General features: G+C 40.9%; 1 protein-coding gene and 1 long non-coding RNA gene across 2 annotated transcripts in view; one reads left to right on the top strand and one right to left on the bottom strand.

The window, feature by feature from the left end:
• Positions 1–26,484, bottom strand: part of pak1 (p21 protein (Cdc42/Rac)-activated kinase 1) — a 212,990-nt gene that overhangs the window by 59,334 nt on the left and 127,172 nt on the right. Inside the window, exons 3-4 of the mRNA XM_034168630.1 lie at positions 14,648–14,742; positions 5,384–5,531 (exon numbers count right to left, since the gene is read on the bottom strand). Of these exons, the coding sequence (XP_034024521.1) occupies positions 5,384–5,531; positions 14,648–14,742 (243 nt within the window). The remainder of the gene's footprint in view (positions 1–5,383; positions 5,532–14,647; positions 14,743–26,484) is intronic.
• On the top strand, positions 7,662–23,435 carry LOC117508800. The gene is made up of 3 exons (XR_004560199.1): positions 7,662–7,672; positions 14,977–14,984; positions 23,309–23,435. It is a non-coding gene; the product is annotated as an uncharacterized LOC117508800 (long non-coding RNA).

Below are 26,484 nucleotides of genomic sequence, written 5' to 3'. Positions count from 1 at the left end.
CTAGTGTAATGAAACTTATTCCCCACTGCTGGGTAGTCCATCAGAGTAAATGTAAATGTTATTAAGAAATGATCAGACAGAAGGGAGTTTTCAGGGAATACTGTTAAGTCTTCTATTTCCATACCATAAGTCAGAACAAGATCTAAGATATGATTAAAGTGGTGGGTGGACTCATTTACATTTTGAGCAAAGCCAATAGAGTCTAATAATAGATTAAATGCAGTACTGAGGCTGTCATTCTCAGCATCTGTGTGGATGTTAAAATCGCCCACTATAATTATCTTATCTGAGCTAAGCACTAAGTCAGACAAAAGGTCTGAAAATTCACAGAGAAACTCACAGTAACGACCAGGTGGACGATAGATAATAACAAATAAAACTGGTTTTTGGGACTTCCAATTTGGATGGACAAGACTAAGAGACAAGCTTTCAAATGAATTAAAGCTCTGTCTGGGTTTTTGATTAATTAATAAGCTGGAATGGAAGATTGCTGCTAATCCTCCGCCCCGGCCCGTGCTACGAGCATTCTGACAGTTAGTGTGACTCGGGGGTGTTGACTCATTTAAACTAACATATTCATCCTGCTGTAACCAGGTTTCTGTAAGGCAGAATAAATCAATATGTTGATCAATTATTATATCATTTACCAACAGGGACTTAGAAGAGAGAGACCTAATGTTTAATAGACCACATTTAACTGTTTTAGTCTGTGGTGCAGTTGAAGGTGCTATATTATTTTTTCTTTTTGAATTTTTATGCTTAAATAGATTTTTGCTGGTTATTGGTAGTCTGGGAGCAGGCACCGTCTCTACGGGGATGGGGTAATGAGGGGATGGCAGGGGGAGAGAAGCTGCAGAGAGGTGTGTAAGACTACAACTCTGCTTCCTGGTCCCAACCCTGGATAGTCACGGTTTGGAGGATTTAAGAAAATTGGCCAGATTTCTAGAAATGAGAGCTGCTCCATCCAAAGTGGGATGGATGCCGTCTCTCCTAACAAGACCAGGTTTTCCCCAGAAGCTTTGCCAATTATCTATGAAGCCCACCTCATTTTTTGGACACCACTCAGACAGCCAGCAATTCAAGGAGAACATGCGGTTAAAGATGTCACTCCCGGTCTGATTGGGGAGGGGCCCAGAGAAAACTACAGAGTCCGACATTGTTTTTGCAAAGTTACACACCGATTTAATGTTAATTTTAGTGACCTCCGATTGGCGTAACCGGGTGTCATTACTGCCGACGTGAATTACAATCTTACCAAATTTACGCTTAGCCTTAGCCAGCAGTTTCAAATTTCCTTCAATGTCGCCTGCTCTGGCCCCCGGAAGACAATTGACTATGGTTGCTGGTGTCGCTAACTTCACATTTCTCAAAACAGAGTCGCCAATAACCAGAGTTTGATCCTCGGCGGGTGTGTCGTCGAGTGGGGAAAACGGTTAGAGATGTGAACGGGTTGGCGGTGTACACGGGGCTTCTGTTTAGGGCTACGCTTCCTCCTCACAGTCACCCAGTCGGCCTGCTTTCCCGGCTGCTCGGGATCTGCCAGGGGGTAACTAACGGCGGCTAAGCTACCTTGGTCCGCACCGACTACAGGGGCCTGGCTAGCTGTAGAATGTAGACAATGTAAACAAATGTCTCCCATATCAATCATGTTTGTTTGTCTGTTTGTGGCCCTGTGACAGACTGGCGTCCTGTCCTGGGTGTACCCTGCCTCGCGCTCTATGAGTGCTGGGATAGGCTCCAGCCCCCCACGACCCTTAATTGGACTAAGCGGTTGAAGATGAGTGAGTGAGAACTGAATAGTCTTTCTTGTCATTCTATGTGGGGGGTACGCTGAAATTAGGAGTGCTCCTGCAGAGCTACAGTACACCAGGAAAAAGCAAGACATCTTATAATACAAAATATGTACTGTATACTAATGTGTGTATATATATATATATATATATATATATATACACACACACACACACACACATATATATGAATATGAATGTAAACATATGTTTGTTGTCCAGGGATGGGGTGGGGTGGGGGTGAAGGTAGATTGGGTTGGTTGCTGTCCGGGAAGGGGGGTGGGTGTTTAAAGGAGTAGGTCTGTGACTTAGTGCATATGTGTGTGTCCATGGGTGTTTGCAGTACGTATGGCCCAGGAGAAGAAGCTTTTTGTCAACCTGCTGGTGTGGGACTTTGTTGACCTGTAGCATCTCCCAGAGGACAATAGATCAAACAGGGGGTAGGCAGGGTGTGAGGGGTCTCCTGTGATGGCCTTGGTTTTCCTAAGGCAGCAGGATGTAGCAATGGTTTCCAGGCTGGGCAGAAGGCAGCAAATGATCTTTAGGACAGTGTTTATGATCCTCTGCACTGCCTTTCTTCCTCGGCTGTGGAGCCTGCATACCACACACCCAGACAGTATGTCAGTATGCTCTCCACTGAGGAGTGATAGAAGGCCAGCAGCAGCTTCATGTCCAGGTTGTTCTTCCTGAGGATGTCCAAGAAATGTAGCCACTGCTGAGCCTTCGTACCAGAGCCTTGATGTTGGAGGTCCAAGTGTGGTCTGTGGAGATGTGGGTGCCCAGAAACCTGAAGGTGGTGACAGTTTCCACCTGTTCTGTTTGTCTTATGAGCGTTGAGGGTCAGGTTGGTCTCTGAGCGCCAGAGTGACAGTTGCTCCACCTCGGCCCTGTACACTGTCTCATCCCCATTGCAAATGAGTCCAACCAATGTGGTTTCATCTGCATGATTTATAATGTGGTTGGTTGGGTGAGTTGGAGAGCAGTCACAGGTGTACAGGGCATACAGCAGAGGGCTCAGAAAGCCTGATCTACAAATGTTCAATAGGGTGGAGGTCAGGGCTTTGACAAGACCATTCCAGAAGCTTCATGTTAGCCTGCTTTATCCAACCCACAACCAGTTTTGATGTGTGCTTGAGATCGCTGTCTTGTTGGAGCATCCAATTGTGACCAAGTTTCAACCATCTTACTGTTGATTTGAGGTGGATGAAGAGTTTGAAGGTAGTCCTTCTCCTTCATTATGCCATCTACTTTGAGCAAATGCACCAGCCCCAGAACACGATACTAACACCACCATGCTTGACAGTTGGTACAGTGTTCTCAGGTCTGAAAGCCTCACCTTTACTCCTCCAAACTCCTTGTCACTGTGGCAAAAACAGCTCAATCTTTGACTCATGATCTGACCATAAAACCCCATCCATGTGGTGCAGCTGCAAATTTCAGTCTTGCCTGAAGGTGTCAATTTTGGAGCAGGGGTTTCTTTCTCAGCCAGCAGCTTCTCAGTCCATGGCACAGTAAAACTCTGGTAACTGCTAAAAATGTATAAAACTGGGATTCCAGCAGTTTCCAGTTCATGGCAGACCTGAGCCTTGGTGGATCCTGGGTTGTCCCTGAACATCCTAACCAATTTCCTCTCATCTAAGGGTGACAGTTTTGGTCTTCCTCCAGACCTTGGTAAAGTGGTGACACTTACATACTAACTTGTAGTTGCCTACAATGGTTTGAACTAATGATCTTGGAATCTGCAGTTGTTTAGAAATGGCTTCGATACACCTTCTCAACATGTATAAATTTACAATTCTCCTTTGATCTTGACTGAGTTCCTTGAACTTTCCCATTGTTCTCAGTATTGGTCAGTCCAATAATGAGTGCTGCCAAACACATCCTTTTAGATAAACTAACAGCTGTAGTCCATTGTGATGGCTAACAAAGAGTTATAGGCTTTGGCATTGATTGTCATGCTAAAACACAATGTGGAACCTTCGGCACCACTTACTAAAAGATTTTCGTGTCTGTCTGTATGTATGTATTTGAGCATGTATGTATAATTTTGACCCTGCGTGGATTAGAGAAGAGCCAAAAAAATAAATTCAAACTCATGTGTTTTAAATTCACAAATGGTGTATACTGTACAAACATTACAGCACCCTTGCAAAAGAACAGTTCAAAGACATCAATAAAAGCCCAAAATTACCATGACATTCATACCCAATACGACTGTATGCAAACTTCTGAGCCCAACTGTACATGGAATAAAACATTATCCAAGATGCTGCTCACAAAGTAGCTGGTTAAATTCACCTCATTAGTCACGGGTGTGTTATGGGAATAAGACAACCTAATCAGAAAGCCACCTGTCATTAGCTTCAGAGTGTCAAGTGACTGAGTGTTCATATTAAGAGGACACTCAGAAAAAAAGAGGTTTTCTTGTGAGGACATGGAATTTCATACACAAAACAGAACACATACAAATGTTGAAAGTATAGACTGCTTTGAAAGTTGGATTAACACCTGTTGCATTCACTGTTATGTATGAAGATCGTTCACTGACCGCCATGCAATTGAAGACTGCACAGAGGTCAAAATTTAAAAATGTTCCAATCACATTGAAAGCTATACCACATTTATGTGTCTGATCACAAAGACTCCAAAAGGGTATAGTTTGGGCTATCTATGACTGATTTCTATGGAGTTATGGTGTAAAAACAGCAAGAATGGTGACAAAGGTCAATCTCAGTTTGTACAGCAGTCAGAAGTTATAGTTGCTCCAATTTTGGTAAAAAGTGGCGCAAATTATTGGTTACGATAATAGGATTAATAAATGGAATAGTTTTGACTGTGCTGAATGTTTGGTCTCCAAACAATGTCTACGTCCACTGAATTCTATGACATGTGACATATGCTATCCTGTGACATGATAACTAAGCATGACACACGGTGCAAACTATTCATTTTTAAAACCCTATAAACTCAACCAATAATTTGCATCACATTTTACCAAAATTGGAGCAATGTTAACGTCTGACCCCTGTACAAACAAAAGCTGACCTTTGTTACCATTATTGCGGTTTTTACCCCATAACTCCACAACATTTAGACATGAACGTCTGTTCGCTCGCACACACACACACACACACACACACACACACACACACACACACACACACACACACACACACACACACACACACACACACACACACACACACACACACACACACACACACACACACACACACACACACACGCACACATTAATCTCTATTTGTTTGCACGTACACACACAGAGACATGAATGTCTGTTCCTGTGTGTTTTTACGGTGCAGTTCTTTGTGTCATTCGACTGCACTCTTTGCTGTTTGATAAAGACATTTACTCATATATATGACGTATTTGCTTGAATTGAGCATGACTCCTAATTGTGTTTTATCTGGAGCCCAACACAAGGAAAAGCTCAAAATAGCAACAACATCACAGTCGCTCGTTTAATGAACGTATTAAGTGCGACCTGACTCAGTTTGAAGCCGTGCTGAAAGTGTAAAGACCTGGAGGTAGGGGTGGTGTGTGTGTGTGTGTGTGTGTGTGTGTGCACCTACCTGTGAAACTCATGTATTTCTGGCTGTTGGCCGTTTCTTTAGAGTCATAGAACTTCAAAACGTCCAGGACAGCCTGAGGATTCTTCTTCTGCTCCAGCTTGGTGATGTTGGAGGTCTGCAGGAGCCGGGCCCATTGTTCTGGCATCCCCTAAACACACACATAAATTTACTGAATTTGTGTACATTTTTTAAAAAAGGAAAAGAAAAAAAAACCTGAAACAGAGGAAGGCACATACATCATTTATCATGGCATATCCCGCAAGTCTTAAATGGGAACTTTATGCAGTTGGAGTGTCTTTGTCCATCATTTCAAAAGGTAATAACAGTTTACTCACAGATATTGCTAAGCTCTGGAGCCATTTCACTGAGTGATGAGGTGACTGTATTGCAGATAAACAGGAATCCAAACAAAGACGTTAACATGAATCAATCTGTCCACTGTGAACATTATCAGCTTCAGCCATGTTTAAACTTTGACCTACCCAGTTTACTGTAGATGTGTGTATAATGAGGGATTCTGGCATCATTTCAGACAGGCACTTTGAGTTTTACTCCCAACCAAAGCAGTTCAAATAATCTGGCTAAACTGAGTTTGTTTCCAACTTGTATGATGTTCCCCCCACTCATATCCACCCCCGCCCCCCAGGTTTGACTTTTTAAAGAAATCTCTCTACATCCTAAGAATCTCGTAGTAGTTGCATGTTGTGCTGATTTGCCAATGAACTTCCACACAACAAGAAGGAAAAACGTTCCTTTGTGGCTGACTGTGTTTCATGCCCTGTAACAGACTGGCGGTCTGTCCACGGTGTACACTGCCTCTCATCCAGTGACTGCTGGGATAGACTGGATGGATGGATGTTTCTGTGTGTCAACATCAGTGTTTCATCCTGTGTAGTCAGACACGCCTTCTTGCAAAAATTGCACTGCTTGCTATTCCAACAGGTGCAACACTTAACATTTTAAGTTTCATAAAATTCTGTACTAGTCCTAGTTTTTCATGTTGCTCAGGACACTTTTATTATTCACTCTGGTGTATAAAGTCACAACATCAAGAGCCAATACATGTGGAAAAACAGTCTAGCCATCTAAGATGTCAGTACAATCTAAAATGTGTTGGATATATAGCCTGCTGGTGCACTGTATGCACAATCATTGTGTATGAATGCCCACTGCAGACACCATCATCATATGTATAGTCTCAGGTCTTAAAAATAAAAACAATTATGTTTAAAAGACTAAAAATGGACAGACTGACTGATGGACTGGCAGACAGACAGGGAGATTCCTATATATACCCCCCCCCCCCCCCCGTTCCCCACAAACCTTTGTTTGCATGAGTTATAGTAAGGATAAACTGATAAGACAGTGGTACTACACTCCTACTTTCTAGCCTTCCACTGACTGCACATCCTGTAATGTTGTATACTGCCACTAGAGGGTGTAACATCACATAAAAAGCAGCTTTGAAAACAGCAACACACACACACACACACACACACACACACACACACACACACACACACACACACACACACACACACACACACAGCATCACAGTAGAGCAGTCACATTTGTACTATGCCTAAATAACTGGGTCAGATATCATTGTTTTCTACATCACTACTCGTCTGTCAGAGCCGGTCCAGCTCCTTCACTTCCCACTCTGCCATTCCTTCCCTCCTTTACTTCAGTTGCAAACATCTCCTGGAGTTTGCATGTTCACCCTGTGGTTGCATGCCGCCCCCCCTGATGACCCTTAACTGGACTAAGCAGGTGTAGAAAATGAATGAATGAAACTCCTGCATCCACATAATGTGTGTCTGGTTATATATAATAGGTCACTGTAGTTTAACCACTGAATCACACCATGTGTTGGAAGTATGTCTGTATGTGGCCACTACAAAAACAGGAACTGAGTACCAGAACTAAAAAACAAAACTATTATCTCAGCTAAGTGAGCGCGAAACAAGGCTTCTTTTGTCTCATGTCATTATTTAAAAAGCTCCATTTGGAATGTATGTCAAACACACACACACACACACACACACACACACACACACACACACACACACACACACACACACACACAGGCCATGAATCCCATGGTGCTGTGATTATTATGTCAGAGCTTTGACACAGCCAATCACAGTGGAGGATGTCATATGTGCCTCATTAAATGCTGTAATAATGTTTTATTCTGGTCTGTGCAGAGCAACAACATGGGGGGAAAAAAACAACAACTTGGAATTAAAGGTAGAAGGTAGCTTTTAAAGATTAGTTTTTGCATATGTTAAAAGTTCAATCACATTTTACAATGTTGCTGTGATCACCCACTGATACTGAAGGCAAGAACACAGAAAAGGAAAATACCTCAACTGATCCAGAAAAAAAGTAAGTCCTTATAGGCTCTGAGGCCCACTGGGCCGGTGCTTTCCTCTGGTTTCCGTGGTATGAAGCTGATCCAGAGGATTAGCATTTTTAGGGCCATTTTCTGAAGGATCAGTATCAGCTTCATCAACCTGGATAATTTCCAATGCTTGTTAATGTTTATTCCTGGTACTAAAGCAGTCAGACAGCTTGATAATAACGTGCAATATCCTATTCTCTGGCATATAGAAGTCTCCAACTGGTTACAAAAAGCTGCTGCAAGAACTTTGACTGGGGGCAGAAAGTTTGACCATTATCCCGATTTTGGCCTCCCTTCACTGGCGTCCTCACGAAGTCAGATTTTAAGGTAATGTTGCTAGCATACAGAATCCTTTATGGACTACAGTGATGTGTGTGGGTCTTGGGGAAGAAAACAAAAAAAACAAAAACGTTTTCATGGCATTTGGGCTGCAGCACCGAGTGTGTGTGGGGGGGGAGCTCCCCCATAAAATTTTGAAATATTACATTCAATCTGGTGCAATTAAAAAGCTAAATGGGAGCTATTTCTTGGTCCCATTTTGGTCATAAAAACATATTTTCCAATATTGGGAAATTGACAAAACTATAATACACAGACTGTCACATGGATTAGAATACAGTGTTATTACTATTCCATAAATATAGCAAATTGCTAAACTATGCTCCGTATGAGCATTGAATTCTTTATCATTTGCAGTTGTTTAATTTATTGTTAAGATCCTGTTGTCTTACGTAAAATTTGTACATGTTCAAATCAATTCATCATTTGTTTATGTTGTCCAAATCAAGGAATAGGTACGGTCAGACATCTGGGCCCCTGATGCGCGCGCACATAGCAACGCACATTGTAACCAGCGAGTCGCTGAAAACAAACCGCTGTCACGCTCATTTCCTACTTGACGTCCATCACGCTGGCAGTGTTCTGCCACGGCTTTTTCTACTTAATATACACCAGTTTTAACAGAGAATGCCACGATCGTGTATTGCAGTTGGTTGTACCAACCCACGATAAGTTAAAAGATCAAAAAGTGCATTTTTCTCGAGCTCCCAAAGCGCCACATTGTGCTTCTCTCTTCATTCTGCTCGGCTCGCGGGAACTTATTCTGTCTTCAGCTGTGAGTTCTCCACTCTCAGGCGTTCCAACTCTTCCTTTTAGGACACCTGTTCCATGTTAACGTAATCATGTGACATTGGACAAGGCGAGTCCTCATGGTCACTCAGGACAGCTGGAGGCAGGAACTCTCTGGGTGAGGTTACTGCTGTAGCAGGTTCACCAAGAGAGGCAGCTACAGGAGGTGAGCCGAAATGAAGCTTTGACTTCGCCCTCAATGGCCTGGGGTGTGGCTGGTCAAGACGCTTCACATTTCTGCTTTGCCTGCAGCCATGGTGTTCCATGGCCTTTGAAGCACTATTATTGCAGCACAGGATCGTGCCATTTGTTGTGAAAACTGGTGTATATTAAGTAGAAAAAAATGTGGCAGAATGATGCGAGCGTGATGGACATCAAGTAAGAAATGAGCGTGACAGCGGTTTGTTTTCAGCGGCTCACTGGCTACTATGCGTGTTGCTATGTACGCACACATCAGGGACCCGGATGTCCAACCGTACCTATGCCATTTGGCATGACCAAATTGGCAGGCCTTTGCGAATAAACAGCAGTAAAGACGAATATATCAACAATGGTTATGAGTGCGCGTACAGTTTGTTTTCAGCAGCGACCCAAAATGGCGGCCATAACTACACGGAAATGACATAGGCCCGACCGGACCTATATTTGTAGATCACCCTCTGTGCATTTTCAGTTGAGACAAATTTAACTCAACTGAAATTTAAATTAAATGGTTAAATTTGCTTGTTAGCTTTAAATTAGCGAAAGTCAGCGTGCAAGCTAATGTCTACAAAACATCTTCTAAATGACTCCAGAGGTGTTATCAGGTTACAAAAGCAGCATTTCAGTTTTAGAAGTGTTTATTTCTCTCTAGCTTTCACATTATATACCAGAAACGAAGCTGTTAGCAAGTAGCTACACCAGAAAGTGACGTCACCATGCTAACCTCAGCGAAATGTGTTGTAAATAAGTTCAGAGGTGTTATTGGGTTCCAAAAACAGCGTTTTCAGTTTTAGAAGTGTTTCTCGCTATCTTTTACAGAATATATGAGAAACATGTATATAAACACACAAAGAAAGTGGATTTGAAGAGACCGGCGACTGACGTCATCGTGTAGCTCTACTCTGATTGGCTGTCACCCGTGTTACTCAAAAACAAAACGGATCAGATTGAAACAGAATGTGACTTTTTAACCTACTAAAATACATCAAGGTGACCCATCTCTGAAGCTGTCCAAGGTCTGTATTCCAAGAATGTTTCCTGTGAATTTGAAGAGTGTGGCAGTAATAGGACTGGACTTATGCTGAGCACAGACAGACGGACGGACAGACAAAAAGGCTTTGCAATACCCGATGGCCATATTTGATGGCCTCGTTTAAAAATCACATATTTGCATTGGACTGTTACTGTTTTGTCTTGACATTTATCTAAACATTTGACTTCAGTAATTTGCGCTTTTACAACCCCTGGCAATAATTATGGAATCACTGGCCTCGGAGGATGTTCATTCAGTTGTTTAATTTTGTAGAAAAAAGCAGATCACAGACATGACACAAAACTAAAGTCATTTCAAATGGCAACTTTTTGGCTTTAAGAAACACTATAAGAAATCAAGAAAAAAAAATTGTGGCAGTCAGTAACGGTTACTTTTTTAGACCAAGCAGAGGGAAAAAAATATGGACCCACTCAATTCTGAGGAATAAATTATGGAATCACCCTGTAAATTTTCATCCCCAAAACTAACACCTGCATCAAATCAGATCTGCTCGTTAGTCTGCATCTAAAAAGGAGTGATCACACCTTGGAGAGCTGTTGCACCAAGTGGACTGACATGAATCATGGCTCCAACACAGTTTCCTCCCATTCATTCCTCATGTGAATGAGGAATGAATGGGAGGAAACTGGAGTCAACGTCTGTGACGGAACTGTAAGAAACTGCCTAAAGGAAATGGGATTTACATACAGAAAAACTAAACGAAAGCCATCATTAACACCTCAACAGAAAAAACAAGGTTACAATGGGCTAAGGAAAAGCAATCGTGGACTGTGGATGACTGGATGAAAGTCATATTCAGTGATGAATCTCGAATCTGCACTGGGCAAGGTGATGATGCTGGAACTTTTGTTTGGTGCCGTTCCAATGAGATTTATAAAGATGACTGCCTGAAGAGAACATGTAAATTTCCAGTCATTGATGATATGGGGCTGCATGTCAGGTAAAGGCACTGGGGAGATGGCTGTCATTACATCATCAATAAATGCACAAGTTTACGTTGATATTTTGGACACTTTTCTTATCCCATCAATTGAAAGGATGTTTGGGGATGATGAAATCATTTTTCAAGATGATAATGCATCTTGCCATAGAGCAAAACTGTAAAAACATTCCTTGCAAAAAGACACATAGGGTCAATGTCATGGTCTGCAAATAGTCCGGATCTTAATCCAATTGAAAATCTTTGGTGGAAGTTGAAGTAAATGGTCCATGACAAGGCTCCAACCTGCAAAGCTGATCTGGCAACAGCAATCAGAGAAAGTTGGAGCCAGATTGATGAAGAGTACTGTTTGTCACTCATTAAGTCCATGTCTCAGAGATTGCAAGCTGTTATAAAAGCCAGAGGTGGTGCAACAAAATACTAGTGATGTGTTGGAGCATTCTTTTGTTTTTCATGATTCCATAATTTTTTTCCTCATTTTTGCCAGGGGTTGTATAACAACTGATAGTGTCTTAACATGAGCGAAAATAAAGTAAAGCTGCACCTACTGTTCATTTAGTCAACAATATCACTTGTAGTTCTCAGGAACACTGATACGGGTTTAAATTAGATTCTTATTCTCTTATATTAATGGGTAATGCAATAACAGTGATTTTTCCATCCAGTGCTGACGTCGGCACTTCTGGAATACTGACAATTTAAGTGTCGTGCAAAATGACGCACAAACGTTTTCACATCAATATCTGACTCCTAGGAAAGTGTCAAATATATTTATCTTATGTTCCTCTACATGGATATTTCATGCCCATGTAACAGAAGAATTCAAAAAATGCAAATTTAGCAGGGTAGCGTTTCACATTTGCATAGAGACGGTTTCAAGTTACGCACGTTACGTTTATCCTTCAGTCTTCAACGTGAGATTTAATATCTACTGTGGCGTCTCAGAGGCATTTCCAAACAATTTTCCAAATATGAACATCATGAGATCAGACCATAGACTAAATCCGATGTGGGCCAGGAAAACAAAAATAACCCGAAAACATTTGCCATGGAAATAAAAACCCAGGTTTCCAGGAATTCCAGAAAGCTCCCATCACTGGGACTAGCACCTCCCTATCTGGCTGAGCTAATTAAGCCTTATGTACCGGCCTGAGCTCTGTGTTCTCAGGATGCAGGATTACTGGGTGTCCCTAAAGTTACAAAGAAGTCAGCAAGCCACAGAGCTTTCTTTTATCATGTGCCAGTTCTGTGGAACAATCTGCCTGCTGAGATAAAACAGTCCAACTCTCTGGATTCATTCAAGTCCAGATTAAAGACTCATCAGTTTTCCCTTCTGTATGACTAGCACACTCGTCACTCGTGTTGTATCAAACCATTTTTTCCTCAATTTCTTGATTGTTCTCATTAACAATGGAGCAGGTCTCAGCCTCATTGTATTAAAAATTCTGGGTCTGTTTAGGTGAGCAAAGGGCGATAGATGCCGGTGACCACATTATTAACTTCTGAGCTACTCTGTTTGTTTACTGGTGGGATTTAATGCTTTATGTGCTGTTAGTTCTGACAGATTGATCCTGTTCTCTCTGTTTGAGGTGCTATGGCTACTGTTGGGGAATCAAAGTCTGACACCACCTTCTGGACCCCCTGAAGGACAGGATAGAACCCCCGGCTTTTTAAGGTGATTTTTCCATCCTATTACTCTGCTAAAAAATCGTGGTGAGAACCCTGACATATACCCCTTGTCCTCACAAATCAGAAATGCAAAGTGTCAGGAATCACTCAAGTACACCTTTATGCTAAATATGAATGAAATTTGTCAACAAGCAAAAACGGAAGGACAGACAGACAGAGGGGTGGGCTTGTTGATTGCTATCCCCCCCATATTTCATAAAGGGGGGAAATAAAAAGGATGTGTTTTACAGCACTTAATGGTAGATTAACACAAGTTGAAAAGTTCTCTTGGAGGAATTTCTAAACAACTGCAGGTTCCAGGATCATCAGTTCAAACAATGTCACCACTTTACCAAGGTCTGGAAGAAGACAACTGTCAACCTCAGATGAGAGGAAATTGGTTAGGATGTCAAAGAGCAACCCATGAACCACCAAGGTTCAGGCCTGTTATGAGCTGCAAACTTCCAGAACACCAGCATCAGTATTGAGTTTTGCATCACCATGGAGTGAGAGGGTGTCAATCAGAAAAAAGGTCCTTGCTCTAAAATCAACACCTTCCACCTAGACTGAAATTTGCGGCTGTCAACATGCAAAATGCCTTCTGGAGAAACATATTATGGTCAACGAGACAAATGTTGAGCTATTTGGCCACAGTAACAAGATGCATGTTTGAATGCGTAAAGGTGAAGCTTTCAAGCCTAAGAACACTGTACCAACTGCCAAGCATGGTGGTGGTAGCATCATGCTCTGGGGCTGTTTTGCTGCCAGTGGTACTGGTGCATTGCACAAAGTGGATGGAATAACAAAGAAGGACTGTCACCTCAAATAAACTGCTAGACAGTTGAAACTTAGCCACACTGGGTGTTCCAAGAGGACAAAGATCCCAAACACACATAAAGCCCTGATCTCAACCCAATTGAAAATTTGTGGACTAATCATAAAAGCCAGGTCAGTGCCAGGAAAACAACCAATTTAAATGAACTCAACCAATTCTGCCAAGAAGAGTGGTCAAATATCCAGCCAGAATTATGCCAGAAGCTTGTTGATGGCTACCAAAAGCATCTGTTTGAGATGCAGCTTGTTAAGACACATTTGACCAAATATTAGTGGTTGTGTATGTAAACATTTGAGCCTGTATGTATAATTTTGACGTTGTGTGGATTAAAGAAGATTCCAAATGAATTCAAATTTGTGTCCTCAATTCATGTTTTTTGAAGTCATTAATGACGTATGCTGTACACAGTTCACGGACATTATTAAAAACCCAAAATTACCATGACATTCATGCTCATAATGCTTGCATGTAACATCTGACCACAACAGTAAGTATGCTGTTAAATTTTGTATTGAAAATTATGGCTTATCTATGGTAACTGTCGTGTATTTTCATAAAGCAGATTTTGTTGACAATCACTTTATCGGTTGTGTGCCTTTTCACCAGAAACAGATAGGCCTATGGTCCCGAGAGGTCGATTTAAGAGTGAAAGATCTCTACAAAATACAGAAAACTTGTTTTGTACCATTCCACTTGAATTGCATACGTACATGCTTACAGCTCTTGTACCAGCTTTGCACCGTGCAGACATGAACATTCCAACCACATGTACAAAGGGGGTTTCAGTGCCCCAAAAAATATAAGCTTGATATAAAACTATTGATGCTTGCTGTTGCAAGAGCTCCTAGTACAGAGTTGTCTCTAAATGCAATGAGATCTAACCCAGCCACTGTGGATGAACAAAGCAGACTTCAGTACCAAGACAATCCTGCTGAGTAAAGCCACCTGCACCTCTACAAAAAAAATGTTTTTAAGTGACATGTACACAAAATGGTAAACTACAGAAATCCAAAACAGAAGTTCATGCTTACCGTAAACTCCCCAGTAACAGCATCAAAGCCGACATGAATGGTATGTTCAAAATCTGATGGCAAAGAAATCTCTGGACGCTCCCTCTTCTTATAGGCTGAAAAACAAACAGAAACACAAGAACAGGAACAATGAAAGATTGAAAAAAATAATACTGTAGAAAATGCATGTTAATACTTCCAATCTCACATATTCAAATGTTTTGGTGCAATAATCATGCTGTCTAATAAGCGTCTTGGTATGCCACACCTGTGACGTGGGATGGATTATCTCGGCAAAGGAGAAGTGCTCACTAACACAGAAACAGACAGATTTGTGAACAACATTTGAGAGAAATAGGTCTTTTGTGTACATAGAATATGTTTTAGATCTGAGAGCAGCTCAAGAAAAATGGCAGCAAAAACAAAAGTGTTGTGTTTATATTTTTGTTCAGTGTATATATACACACACGTGTGTCTTGAACAATGTTAAAGCTAATAAGTTAACAGTAACTAAACAAGTTCAGTAAGTGTCAGGGCATGTTTGGTAAATGAAATGGCAAATAAGCTGACTATTCAAAGTAAAGAATTATGAAAATATTGGTGCATTGTGTTTTATTTTGATGCCATATGCACAGAGATATTAAGCCATAAATATGGGGAATTCATCTGCTGCTTCAAAAGCTCAGAATTTGTAGTCCCTGTGGGAATACTGATTTCAGAGCCATCTTGGCTTGTGTTATGAAGTGGATGGGAAGAAAGGGTTTTTTTACATTTGGAAATAATAGTTTTTCTGTAGTTTCACATAGGACTAAAATGGTGAACAGGCATGTTGCAGGAGGATGCAATCTCTGATTCACAATGAGGACAGATTCTGAGCCTGAACCGTCCAATGTTTCCAGCCACCTCCAAAAATCTAGGAAAACGAGCCTATTTATGGTCATGTGTAAAGGTTTAGTGAGCGGACTTAAGCCATCAAATGAATATATGCCACAGACACTGGGCATGCAAAGGATTAGTTAATGCCAACAGAAAAAGACGAAATGCAAAGAAATACGATCATATAGGTAAGTTCAGTTGTTCAATTTTGTTAGCAGCATTGCGATTAGCGATGTTACTGCACCCCCTCATTAATTATTATTATTATTAAAAGTTAGAATCTTCAGATACACTTTGCAGTGGAGTGGAACCCAGAGTTGTACTCTTTCATACAGCCCCAGTTCCAATTAAGTTGCGACCTTGCGTGAAATGTAAATATAAACAGAATACAATGATTTGCAAATCCTCTTCAACCTATTTTCAATTGAATACACCACAAAGACAACATATTTAATGTTCAAACTGATATACTGTTTTGTTTTTGTGCAAATATTTGCTCATTTTGAAATGGATGCCTGCAACACATTTCAAAAAAACTGCGACAGGAGCAACAAAAGACTGGGAAATTTGATGAATGCTCAATGAACACCTGTTTGGAACATTCCACAGGTGAACAGGTTAATTGGAAAGAGGTGAGTGGCAGAGATTGGTATAAAAGAAGTATCCCCAAAAGGCTCAGCCATTCACAAGCAAAGATAGGGTGACGATCACCACTTTGTGAACAACTGTGTGAAAAAAGTCCAACAGTTTAAGAACAATATTTCTAAACATTCAATTGGAAGGAATTTAGGGATTCCATCATCTGCAGTCCATAATATATTCAGAAGACTCAGAGAATCTGGAAAACTATTTACACGTAAACAGCAAGGCCGAAAACCAACACTGAATGCCCGTGACCTTCAATCCCTCAGGTGGCACTGCATTAAAAACCGACATCATCGTGTAAAGGATCTTGCTGCATGGGCTCTGGAACACTGCAGAAAACCATTGTCAGTGTGTCGCTACATCTACAAGTGCAAGTTAAAACTCTACCATGCAAAGCAAAAGCCACACATCAACAACATCCAGAAACGCCGCCGCCTTCTCTGGGCCCGAGCTCATTTGAAATGGACAGACGCAAAGTGGAAAAGTGTGCTGTGGTCTGATGAGTCCACATTTCAAATTGTTTTTGGGAATCATGGGCGTCGTGTACTCCAGACAAAAGACCGTGATGAGTTCATTTGCTCTGTTCTTTCCTTCCTCCATGACACAATGCGTTCTTCTCCTTATCATTGTGACGTCTATCAACATCTATGTTCTTCCAGCCAACTGTGACCAGCTTCCCCCACACAGGTTGTGCTATTGGGCATTCTCATTTGAGGGTGGGCAATACAGGGAAAGCGCATATGACGCAAAAATTGTACTTCCGGGGACAGCCCAATTATCAATATTCACATGGGCACCAAATCCAAGAAGGACACATCCAGGCTGGACAAACTGATCAGGCAGGCTGGCTATGTGGTTGGCATGAAGCTGGACTCTCTGGTGATGGTAGCTTAGAAGAGAACACTGGACCAACTCCTGGACATTAAATGGACGATGCCAGTCACCCTCTGCGCACCGTCATCAGCACCGAGAGGAGCCTCTTCAGCCACAGACTGCTCCGTCAAATATTGCTCCGTCCCAAGTGCAGGACCAACAAACTGAAAAACTCTTTTGTCCCTCAGGCCATCAGACTGTACAACTCCTCACTTGGGAGGGAGAAGGAGTAACAAGAAGACAGAGGATGGGAAGGAGAGGAACAGTAGTAGCCAGTAAACCAGTAGTGATCAGTATGTCTGGTATTTATATTTGTGTATTTAGATTTATATTTGCAATTTGTTCTCTTACTTTCACTTCTGATGGTCTTTGTGATGCTATGCAATGCTGCTGAAACCTCAATTCCCCTGAGGAAGTCTTCCCAAGGGATTAATAAAGTTCTATCTAATCTAATCTAATTAAAGCTTGCTAAAACTTACTGACACAAACTCTCTCATTGGCCTATCCCACGATATCAGGCAGGGGTTCAAGCGAGACTGCCTCATTATACTGTCTTTTCATGAGTCGAGTACACCTCAGTGTTTCAATATGTCCCTCAGATTCTTGTTAAATCTCAAAACAGGACAACCAATTCATCAAAAACCCTCTACCAGTTGTCCATATAGGTCTCTATAAAGATTCCAAAAAGGTGTAGCTTGGACTATCAAAAGGCAAAAATAACTGCAAAAATGCAGCATAAACATAAATGTGCAAAAATGGTGATAAAAGCCCATTTCCATTTGTACATGGGTCAAAAATTTATTTGCTCCAATTCTGGTAAAAACTGATTCAAAATATCAAGAAAACAGGATTTAAATCAAATCAAATCAATTTTATTTATATAGTGCCAAATCACAACAAACAGTCGCCCCAAGGCGCTTTATACTGTAAGGTAAAAGCCATACAATTACAGAAAAACCCCAACAGTAAAAACGACCCCCTATGAGCAAGCACTTGGCGACAGTGGGAAGGAAAACTCCCTTTTAACAGGAAGAAACCTCCAGCAGAACCAGGCTCAGGGAGGGGCAGTCTTCTGCTGGGACTGGCTGGAGCGGAGGGGAGAGAATCAGGAAAAAGACATGCTGTGGAAGAGAGCAGAGATCAATCACTAATGATTAAAAGCAGAGTGGTGCATACAGAGCAAAAAGAGGTGAATAAAAAGAAACACTGGGTGCATCATGGGAAACCCCCCAGCAGTCTACGTCTATAGCAGCATAACTAAGGGATGGGTCAGGGTCACCTGATCCAGCCCTAACTATAAGCTTTTTCAAAAAGGAAAGTTTTAAGCCTAATCTTAAAAGTAGAGAGGGTGTCTGTCTCCCTAATCCGAATTGGGAGCTGGTTCCACAGGAGAGGAGCCTGAAAGCTGAAGGCTCTGCCTCCCATTCTACTTTTTACAAACCCTAGGAACTACAAGTAAGCCTGCAGTCTGAGAGTGAAGCGCTCTATTGGGGTGATATGGTACTATGAGGTCCCCAAGATAAGATGGGACCTGATTATTCAAAACCTTATAAGTAAGAAGAAGAATTTTAAATTCTATTCTGGAATTAACAGGGAGCCAATGTGGGTGAAATATGCTCTCGCCTTCTAGTCCCTGTCAGTACTCTAGCTGCAGCATTTTGAATTAACTGAAGGCTTTTCAGGGAACTTTTAGGACAACCTGATAATAATGAATTACAATAGTCCAGCCTAGAAGAAATAAATGCATGAATTAGCTTTTCAGCATCACTCTGAGACAAGACCTTTCTAATTTTAGAGATATTGCGCAGATGCAAAAAAGCAGTCCTACATATTTGTTTAATATGCGCATTGAAGGACATATCCTGATCAAAAATGACTCCAAGATTTCTCACAGTATTACTGGAGGTCAGGGTAATGCCATCCAGAGTAAGGATCTGGTTAGACACCATGTTTCTAAGATTTGTGGGGCCAAGTACAATAACTTCAGTTTTATCTGAATTTAAAAGCAGGAAATTAGAGGTCATCCATGTCTTTATGTCTGAAAGACATTCCTGCAGTTTAACTAATTGGTGTGTGTCCTCTGGCTTCATGGATAGATAAAGCTGGGTATCATCTGCGTAACAATGAAAATTTAAGCAATGCTTTCTAATAACACTGCCTAAGGGAAGCATTAAAGTTAAAGGGCAACACAGTGTCCTCACAGCAAGAAGGTCCTGGTTTCACTTCTCGCCTGATTCTGTCTGGAGTTTGCATGTTCTCCCCATGTTCACGTGGGTTCTCTTTAAACTAATACTAGGTGAGTACGAATGTGTTTGTCTGTCTAAATGTGGCCCTGCAATAGACAGGTGTCCTGTCCAAGGTGTAGTCCTCCTCTTGCACTATGACTGCTGGGACCCTTGATGGGAGTAAGTGGGTTTAGAAAATGAATGAACGAATTGGATTTTAAAATAAATATATATTTTGGACTATTTTGAATGTTATCCATTGGATTCTATGTCAAATGATGCATGTTGCCACATAACTATTCCATGCTGTGATACTAGCATGGTACACGTTAGTCTACAAATTGAGTCAATGCATAGATCTTTTTCCTATGATTGAACCTCAAGCATCACACAGGAGATTTAGAATACTGATAAATATTTAAGTGATTATGACATTGAATTGGCTAAATCACTTAACTTTCACTCAGTTATAGTGAGTTATAATGATTTTAATAATAGGATGATATTGTGATTACCAACATTTTCAGTAAAATGTACCATAATTCACAATTTGTATTGCTATGAAAACAGAACCTTCTATCCCTGGCTAATTCCTGTCAGGACCTGAGTGATTACGAGCTCCTGCCCAGTAACAGCACGTGTTACTGCCTATATTATGGAGGTAATGAGCATTAAGAAACAGCTAATGAGCTGATTAGTGGCACCAGCAAAGCCAACAGTGGAAAGAGAGAAGCTAGTGTGTGTGTGTGTGTTAATGATTGTCATCTACAGCATCATCTGTCTTGTGACCAAGTAGTCTCCAGCTGTTATGAATCAGGAATAATCATATGTGTATTTAACCTTTTGTGCACCTTGTCTGTAAGTTTGGTCACATGCAATTATGGCCAGACATTTCCAGAAACTCATCGTGGACATTAAAGTGCATACCACTTGGGGGAAAAAATTCAAATGAGCTGACAATTCTAAATAAAGAATTCTGAAAATATTGAAGTATTGCTCTTTATTTTTGGTGCCATATGACCTGAGAAATTAAGTCATAAACATGGCGAATTTAGCCTGATTTCACCTGCTACTGATAAACGCTCAGTAATATGATGTGCCATCATGTCAGGCCACTTCCCTGAAATGAACAGAGGAAAAAATAATTTTTTACAGTGTGAAATCTGTGTTTTTTGTTTATTTTGACGGTAAATACGCCAAAATCGTTAAAATGTGTTTGTTGATTATTAGGTGGAAAGATAATATTTTGAGGAGGAAAGTGAGAGGTTTTTTGTTTGCTTTGTTTCTTTCTTAAGGAGTCGATCTGGGACAGAGCATAAGTAAAGCCGACCACAGCGTGACCATGGTCTTGAAAAAACAGATCTAACCACAGGTTTTATCCTTTCCCTTTGTGAATTCTAACGAAGTGTGTTTCCACTCCCAAAAGCGTGGAACCGGCTATGTTTGTGGTTTGTGCTGCGGAGTCACGCTAAATTAAGATTGATAGAAGGTAAGATGCGATATGCAGGATGCTGGTGATTCTCGCTTAGGAACCCGCTTCTGTGATCATGTGTCAGACAGTTGGAGAACGAGTGATCACTGTTAACAGGAGAACCGTGACATGGCTGCACTAAACCAATGGTGGTGTTCTACATGACTCAGTGTGTGAACACAACAGTGAAGAGAGATATCACTTTTAAAGTATGTAATCATTATTATTCAGTCTTATTGAGATGTATGCAATGGTTTGGGTTTTTTTTTGGGGGGGGGGGAGCAAAGGGGGGGGACAAATATTGATTGCAAAATACAAGAATTTGACTTGAAAGCCAGATTACATTTGGAGATAAAAAGCAGCCCAGATTGTCTGTGTGTACTGGTGCAAGTCACAAATTGGACTCTAACTGGAGTGAGTGACAGCCAATGTTCAGCGTCTGAGGTGACATCACTTTTATGGCTAAAAATGGCTCTGAATCTGCATACATTTTTAGACACTGTATGGCTGATTTTATTTTTATCAGCTACATCAGGATTTACACAAGTTAAAGAGTTAGACGTAAGGATTCATAATTTGGTATGTACTTTTTTAAAAGATAGGGCTGGCTGGAGTGAGACATGCCCTTTAACATCAAGGTAATATTTGGTTATCAGTGATTTCCACCAGCTGTTGTTTTTTTGGGGTAGAATGGTTGCATAACAGAGGCGATTTCTCTAAGACTGCAAGGGAAGCTCACCTTAACCCTAAAATGTAAAAAATAAATAAATGGTCAAATATGTACAGTTTGCTAACATTTCATTGACTACAAACACGTTAGAATACGTTCATCTTGAAGACAAGTTCTTTCAGAATCAGCTACTTATCACAAATTGATTGACTATTTTGTTAACTTCTCTTAAATCTTTGTCATACGGTCTGTGGTCAGTGCATTTGCCCATAGAAGCAGAGCGTCCGTTCACTTCAATGGGACTGCCTGGAAGAGTTTTTTTCGTTGTCACGAAACTCGATGGTCCTTGCATAAATGCCACGATTTTGTCCTGCCCCCGGACCCCAGCGTCTCTGAGGGTGAATGGAGCTGTGGGCAAGCCTGGACTCTGGACTGCCACACAATAATTGGACGATCAGTCGAAATGCTAAATCCTGTTTTGATTGACAGCTATTTTGAGATATAGGAATGTGAGAATTAATTTGCACATTTTTGCATATTTATGCATTTTTTTAAATTTATGCCAGTGTTTTGCGTGCAGTATAAATCAGCCTGTTTTAACAGTGTACATTGGATATCACATTTATACAGTGCTACCAAAAAAAAAAAAAAAAAAAACCCTTTGTACTGCAGCCAAACAAAATGAGTCAAAATCTGCAAAAGACAGTAGAAAAAGATGAAACTGGCGATGCAGGAACATTCACAGATTGCAGGTATCGGATTAGACATTGTGTGAGAAGAGCCAGGTGAGTTACTCTCTGCTTTGTTCTTCAGTAAGTTAGTGTTAAAGGTCGTCGCACATTAATTAACATCCTGGTTCACAACAGAACATCAAAGTATTCATGATTGTAAGTCTATCCGGGCACATGTGATAATAATTAGTGGTTGCTGATTTATTTTATTGATGAAAATTAGTGAAGAAGAAACCGAAGTGTTTTGAACCACTGAATCAATATGAAGCAATGGTTCAGTGTTTTGAAGCTTTTGATACAATTAGATATGGCGTCATCTGCAGGTCAATCGTTAACATAACATTTGCATGGAACAATAAAGGGCAAGATGTCATGAAACAGTAAGGCTCTGTTATGCATGTTTAATAATAAAGGTTCTACGTGCTCCTTGAAATGTTTGATATTTTCACTTAAAGACAGACTTGTGTTATAATGTGATTGTGCCATCATAAAATACTGTATCTAATAGAGATATATATTGTGAAATGCTTGTGCAACTAGAGACTGTTATGACCACTTTACATATCTGAATTTACATATAAATAAACTAACAAATTTTATGACGTAAGCCGACAATGAGCTTCCCCTCTTTGAAAGACCAGCAGCTGCCACTGATTTATAACATATTGCTATTTCAATTTATTTTCATGTATATGGCACCAAATCACAACAAGGTTGCCTCAAGGCGCTTCACACAAGTAAGGTCTAACCTTACCAACCCCCAGAGCAACAGTGGTAAGGAAAAACTCCCTCTGAGGAAGAAACCTCAAGCAGACCAGACTCAAAGGGGTGATCCTCTGCTTGGGCCAAGCTACAGACACAAATTACAAAACAATTCACAAAACGAACATACAGGAAATGTGGTGCACAGGACTGTTTCTGGAACAGACACCACACCAATCTCTGGATGGAGCCACACCTCAAACAGAGAGAAAAGAAAAAAAGCAGAATCAAGCATCAGAAAGACAAATACAATATAATTTCTCAGCATTAAGCAACAAGAAAAACAGAAGAAATACGAAGGTGATCGCCGGCCATCAGCCCTAAGCTTCACTAAAAGAACCAGAATTTAGATCAAGTTTAGCTGTGGCACACTCCATTTCCTAATAAAATGAATTAAAACAGTAAAAAGCATAGATAAGATAAGACAAGATAAATAGATAGATAGATAAATACTTTATTCATCCCCTATAAGGGGAAATTCATCTGCCCGAGAGCATACATACAAGACACAATTCATCCATACAATAAAATACCAATAAATAAGACAAATGTAAAAACACATGGAAGTAAAACTACATTAACAAGAAGCGTTAAACAATCTCGTGGCGGCCGGGACAAATGATCTTCTATACCTCTCAGTCCTGCATCTCATGGAGAGGAATCTGTCACTGCGGTTGCTTTTCTGAGCAACCACAGTGTCGTGTAGAGGATGAGATTTGTTATTAATAACAGAATTCATAATACACCTCAACCTACACTCCATCAGTTCACCACAGAGACCTCCTCCCTCCCCATCACTGACACACACTTCCTGACAAATTTGTCCAATCTGTTACTGTCCCTAACAGACAAGCTGTTCCCCCAACACACAACAGCAAATAATAGAGCGCTGACCACAACAGATTGATAAAAAAAGAAAAGCATATCACCACAAACATCAACAGATTTCAGTCTTCTGAGGAAGAACAATCTGTTTTGTTCTCTTTTATACGCTGCATTTACCTGCACCAACCAGTCCAATCTATTGTCAATGTGGACGCTGAGGTACTTGTATGTGAGGACCACCTCAATGCCCACAGCTGTGTTATCAAAATATTTCTGCATATGACATGTTGGAGTCCTGTAGGTGAAACATACTATGCTGGTATGCTAGCCACACGAAAGGGAAAATAAGTTCGTCTTAAGTCTGGACTTGAAAGTCTCCACAGAATCTAACTGTTTTATTGACGCAGGGAGATCATTCCACAGAACAGGGGCATAATAAGCAAAAGCTCTGTGACCTACAGATTTTTTATTCACCCTAGGGACACAAAGTAGTCCTGCACCTTAGAACGCAAAGCCTGGGCCGGTACGTAGGGTTTATAATTAGGTCAGCTAGATAGGGAGGTGCCAGCCTATTTTATAGACTAGTAGCAGAACCTTAAAATCTGATCTCACTGTGACAGGAAGCCAGTGAAGAGATGTCAAAATGGGTGTAATATGGTCAAACTTTTTGCTTCGTGTCAAAACTCTGGCAGCAGCATTTTGAACCAATTGGAGAGCCCTAATGCCAGACATCAATAAACCAGAAAATAGAATATTGCAATAGTTCAAACTAGAAGAGACAAACGCATGGATCAGGGTCTCGGCATCAGCCATAGACAGGATGGGACAAATCTTCGCTATATTTCGCAGGTGGAAGAAAGCAGTCCTCGTAATATTTCTAATGTGGAGGTCAAAGGACAATGTAGAATCAAAAATTACCCCAAGGTTCCTCACGTTGTCAGTGTGATGGCTAAGCGTTAACTGGTCAAACTGATGCAGATGTCTCACTGAACCAAGAACCATCATTTCAGTCGTATCAGAGTTTAAAAGTAGGAAGTTGCCAGACATCCAGCTTCTCACTGATGCAAGGCAATCTTCTAAGGATTTTATGTGGATGAGATTACCAGCAGTTATCAACAAAAGGTAATCCCAAAACACCGCAATAGGTGCCCAAGGAGTGCTATATAAAGGGAGAAAAGGCCTAAGACAGACTCCTGTGGAACTCCAAATTTCATGTCACTAAGGTTAGAGGTAGTGCTACTGTACAAAACACAGTGAGAACGACTGGTCAGGTATGATGTCAACCATGCAAGGGCACTCCCAGTAATCCAAAAATGATTCACCACCCTATCGAGAAGACTATAATGATCCACTGTATCAAATGCAGCACTGAGATCTAACAGCACCAGAACTGTAGTGGTGTCTGAATCCATTGCAAGTTGAAGATCATTCACCACTTTAGTGAGTCTCTGTGGAATGATATTTTCTCAAAGCAGACTGCAGTGGCTCAAAGAGATTATTCTCAGTAAAGTAGTTCAGAAACTGCAATGAAACCACATTTTTCAGAATTTTAGAGCAAAATAACAGATGTCATATTAGCCTATAGTTTTTCAATACACTGGGGTCAAGATTAGACTTCTCAAGTAATGGTTTAATCACTGCAGATTTGAAACATTTAGGAACAGATCCAGGTGTTAATGAGAGATTAATCATTTCCAGCACAGTCGGCCCAAGAGTGGGCCACAGGTCCTTAAACAGTTTTGTTGGTATAGGCTCAACTAAACAGGTTGTGCTTTTTGTTGACGTTACGAGTTTCATCAGCATGCCTAGTGAGATACTATCAAATTCTGTAATCTAGGTAATACCTCAGTAATGGCACCCACCTCAACAGCAGAGTGTAGTGGCTGGGTTAAGGCATGTTGGGATATGCTCAACCTATTGTCTTCTATTTTCTTCTCGAAGTAATCCAGGAAATTTTGTGCTGTAAAAGGAGAGTGAAGTACAGGTGGTTCTCCATGAATAAGTGTTGCCACCGTGTCAAACAAGAACTTGGAGTTATGCTTGTTTTTGTTGATCAAATCAGAATAATAGCTCCGCTTTGCAGCCAGCATTGCATGCTTATAATCTAAGACGGCATCACGCCACGCAAGGAGGAAAACTTCTAATTTTGAACTACGCCATTTCCATTCTAGACCTCTAGCCTTATGCTTGAGGTCACGCAAGCCGTCACTGAACCATGGTGACTGTGTTTTGGGGGGGCATGGTTTTAACAAAGGTGGCGCAATCATGTCGAGTGTAGTTTTGAGCACTGAGTTTAAACTATACACAAGACTGTCTACTGATTGGGCATTTTCCAAACGTGAAGCTAAGATAGGCAGTCTAGCTTCGAGTTCAGTCGTACTTGAGGAGTTGATGCATCGCCGTAGTGATAAATAAGGTTGTTGTTCCACTACATGGCAGTGAACCTGTAAACCTAGTAAGTGAGTAATCAGAGACAACCGAAGCAAGAGGCATGATGTCAATATTTGTGACAATACCACGTGTGAGAACCAAATCCAGGGTATTGCCACTAATGTGCATCGAGTCCTGAGTGCACTGCTGAAATCCTAATGCATCCACAATTTCCACAAATGATTTCCAGAGGGGATCAGAAGGCTTATTTATATGAATGTTAAAGTCACCAATAATCAGAATGTTATCTGCACTCGTTCACAAGTTAGAGATCAATCAATCAATCAATTTTTTTATATAGCGCCAAATCACAACAAACAGTTGCCCCAAGGCGCTTTATATTGTAAGGC

This window comes from Thalassophryne amazonica, chromosome 4 (genome assembly GCF_902500255.1).
Source record: "Thalassophryne amazonica chromosome 4, fThaAma1.1, whole genome shotgun sequence".
NCBI classification, from domain to species: domain Eukaryota; kingdom Metazoa; phylum Chordata; class Actinopteri; order Batrachoidiformes; family Batrachoididae; genus Thalassophryne; species Thalassophryne amazonica.
The sequence above is the reverse complement of the archived record's forward strand: the minus strand, read 5'-3'. Positions and strand labels throughout refer to the sequence as shown.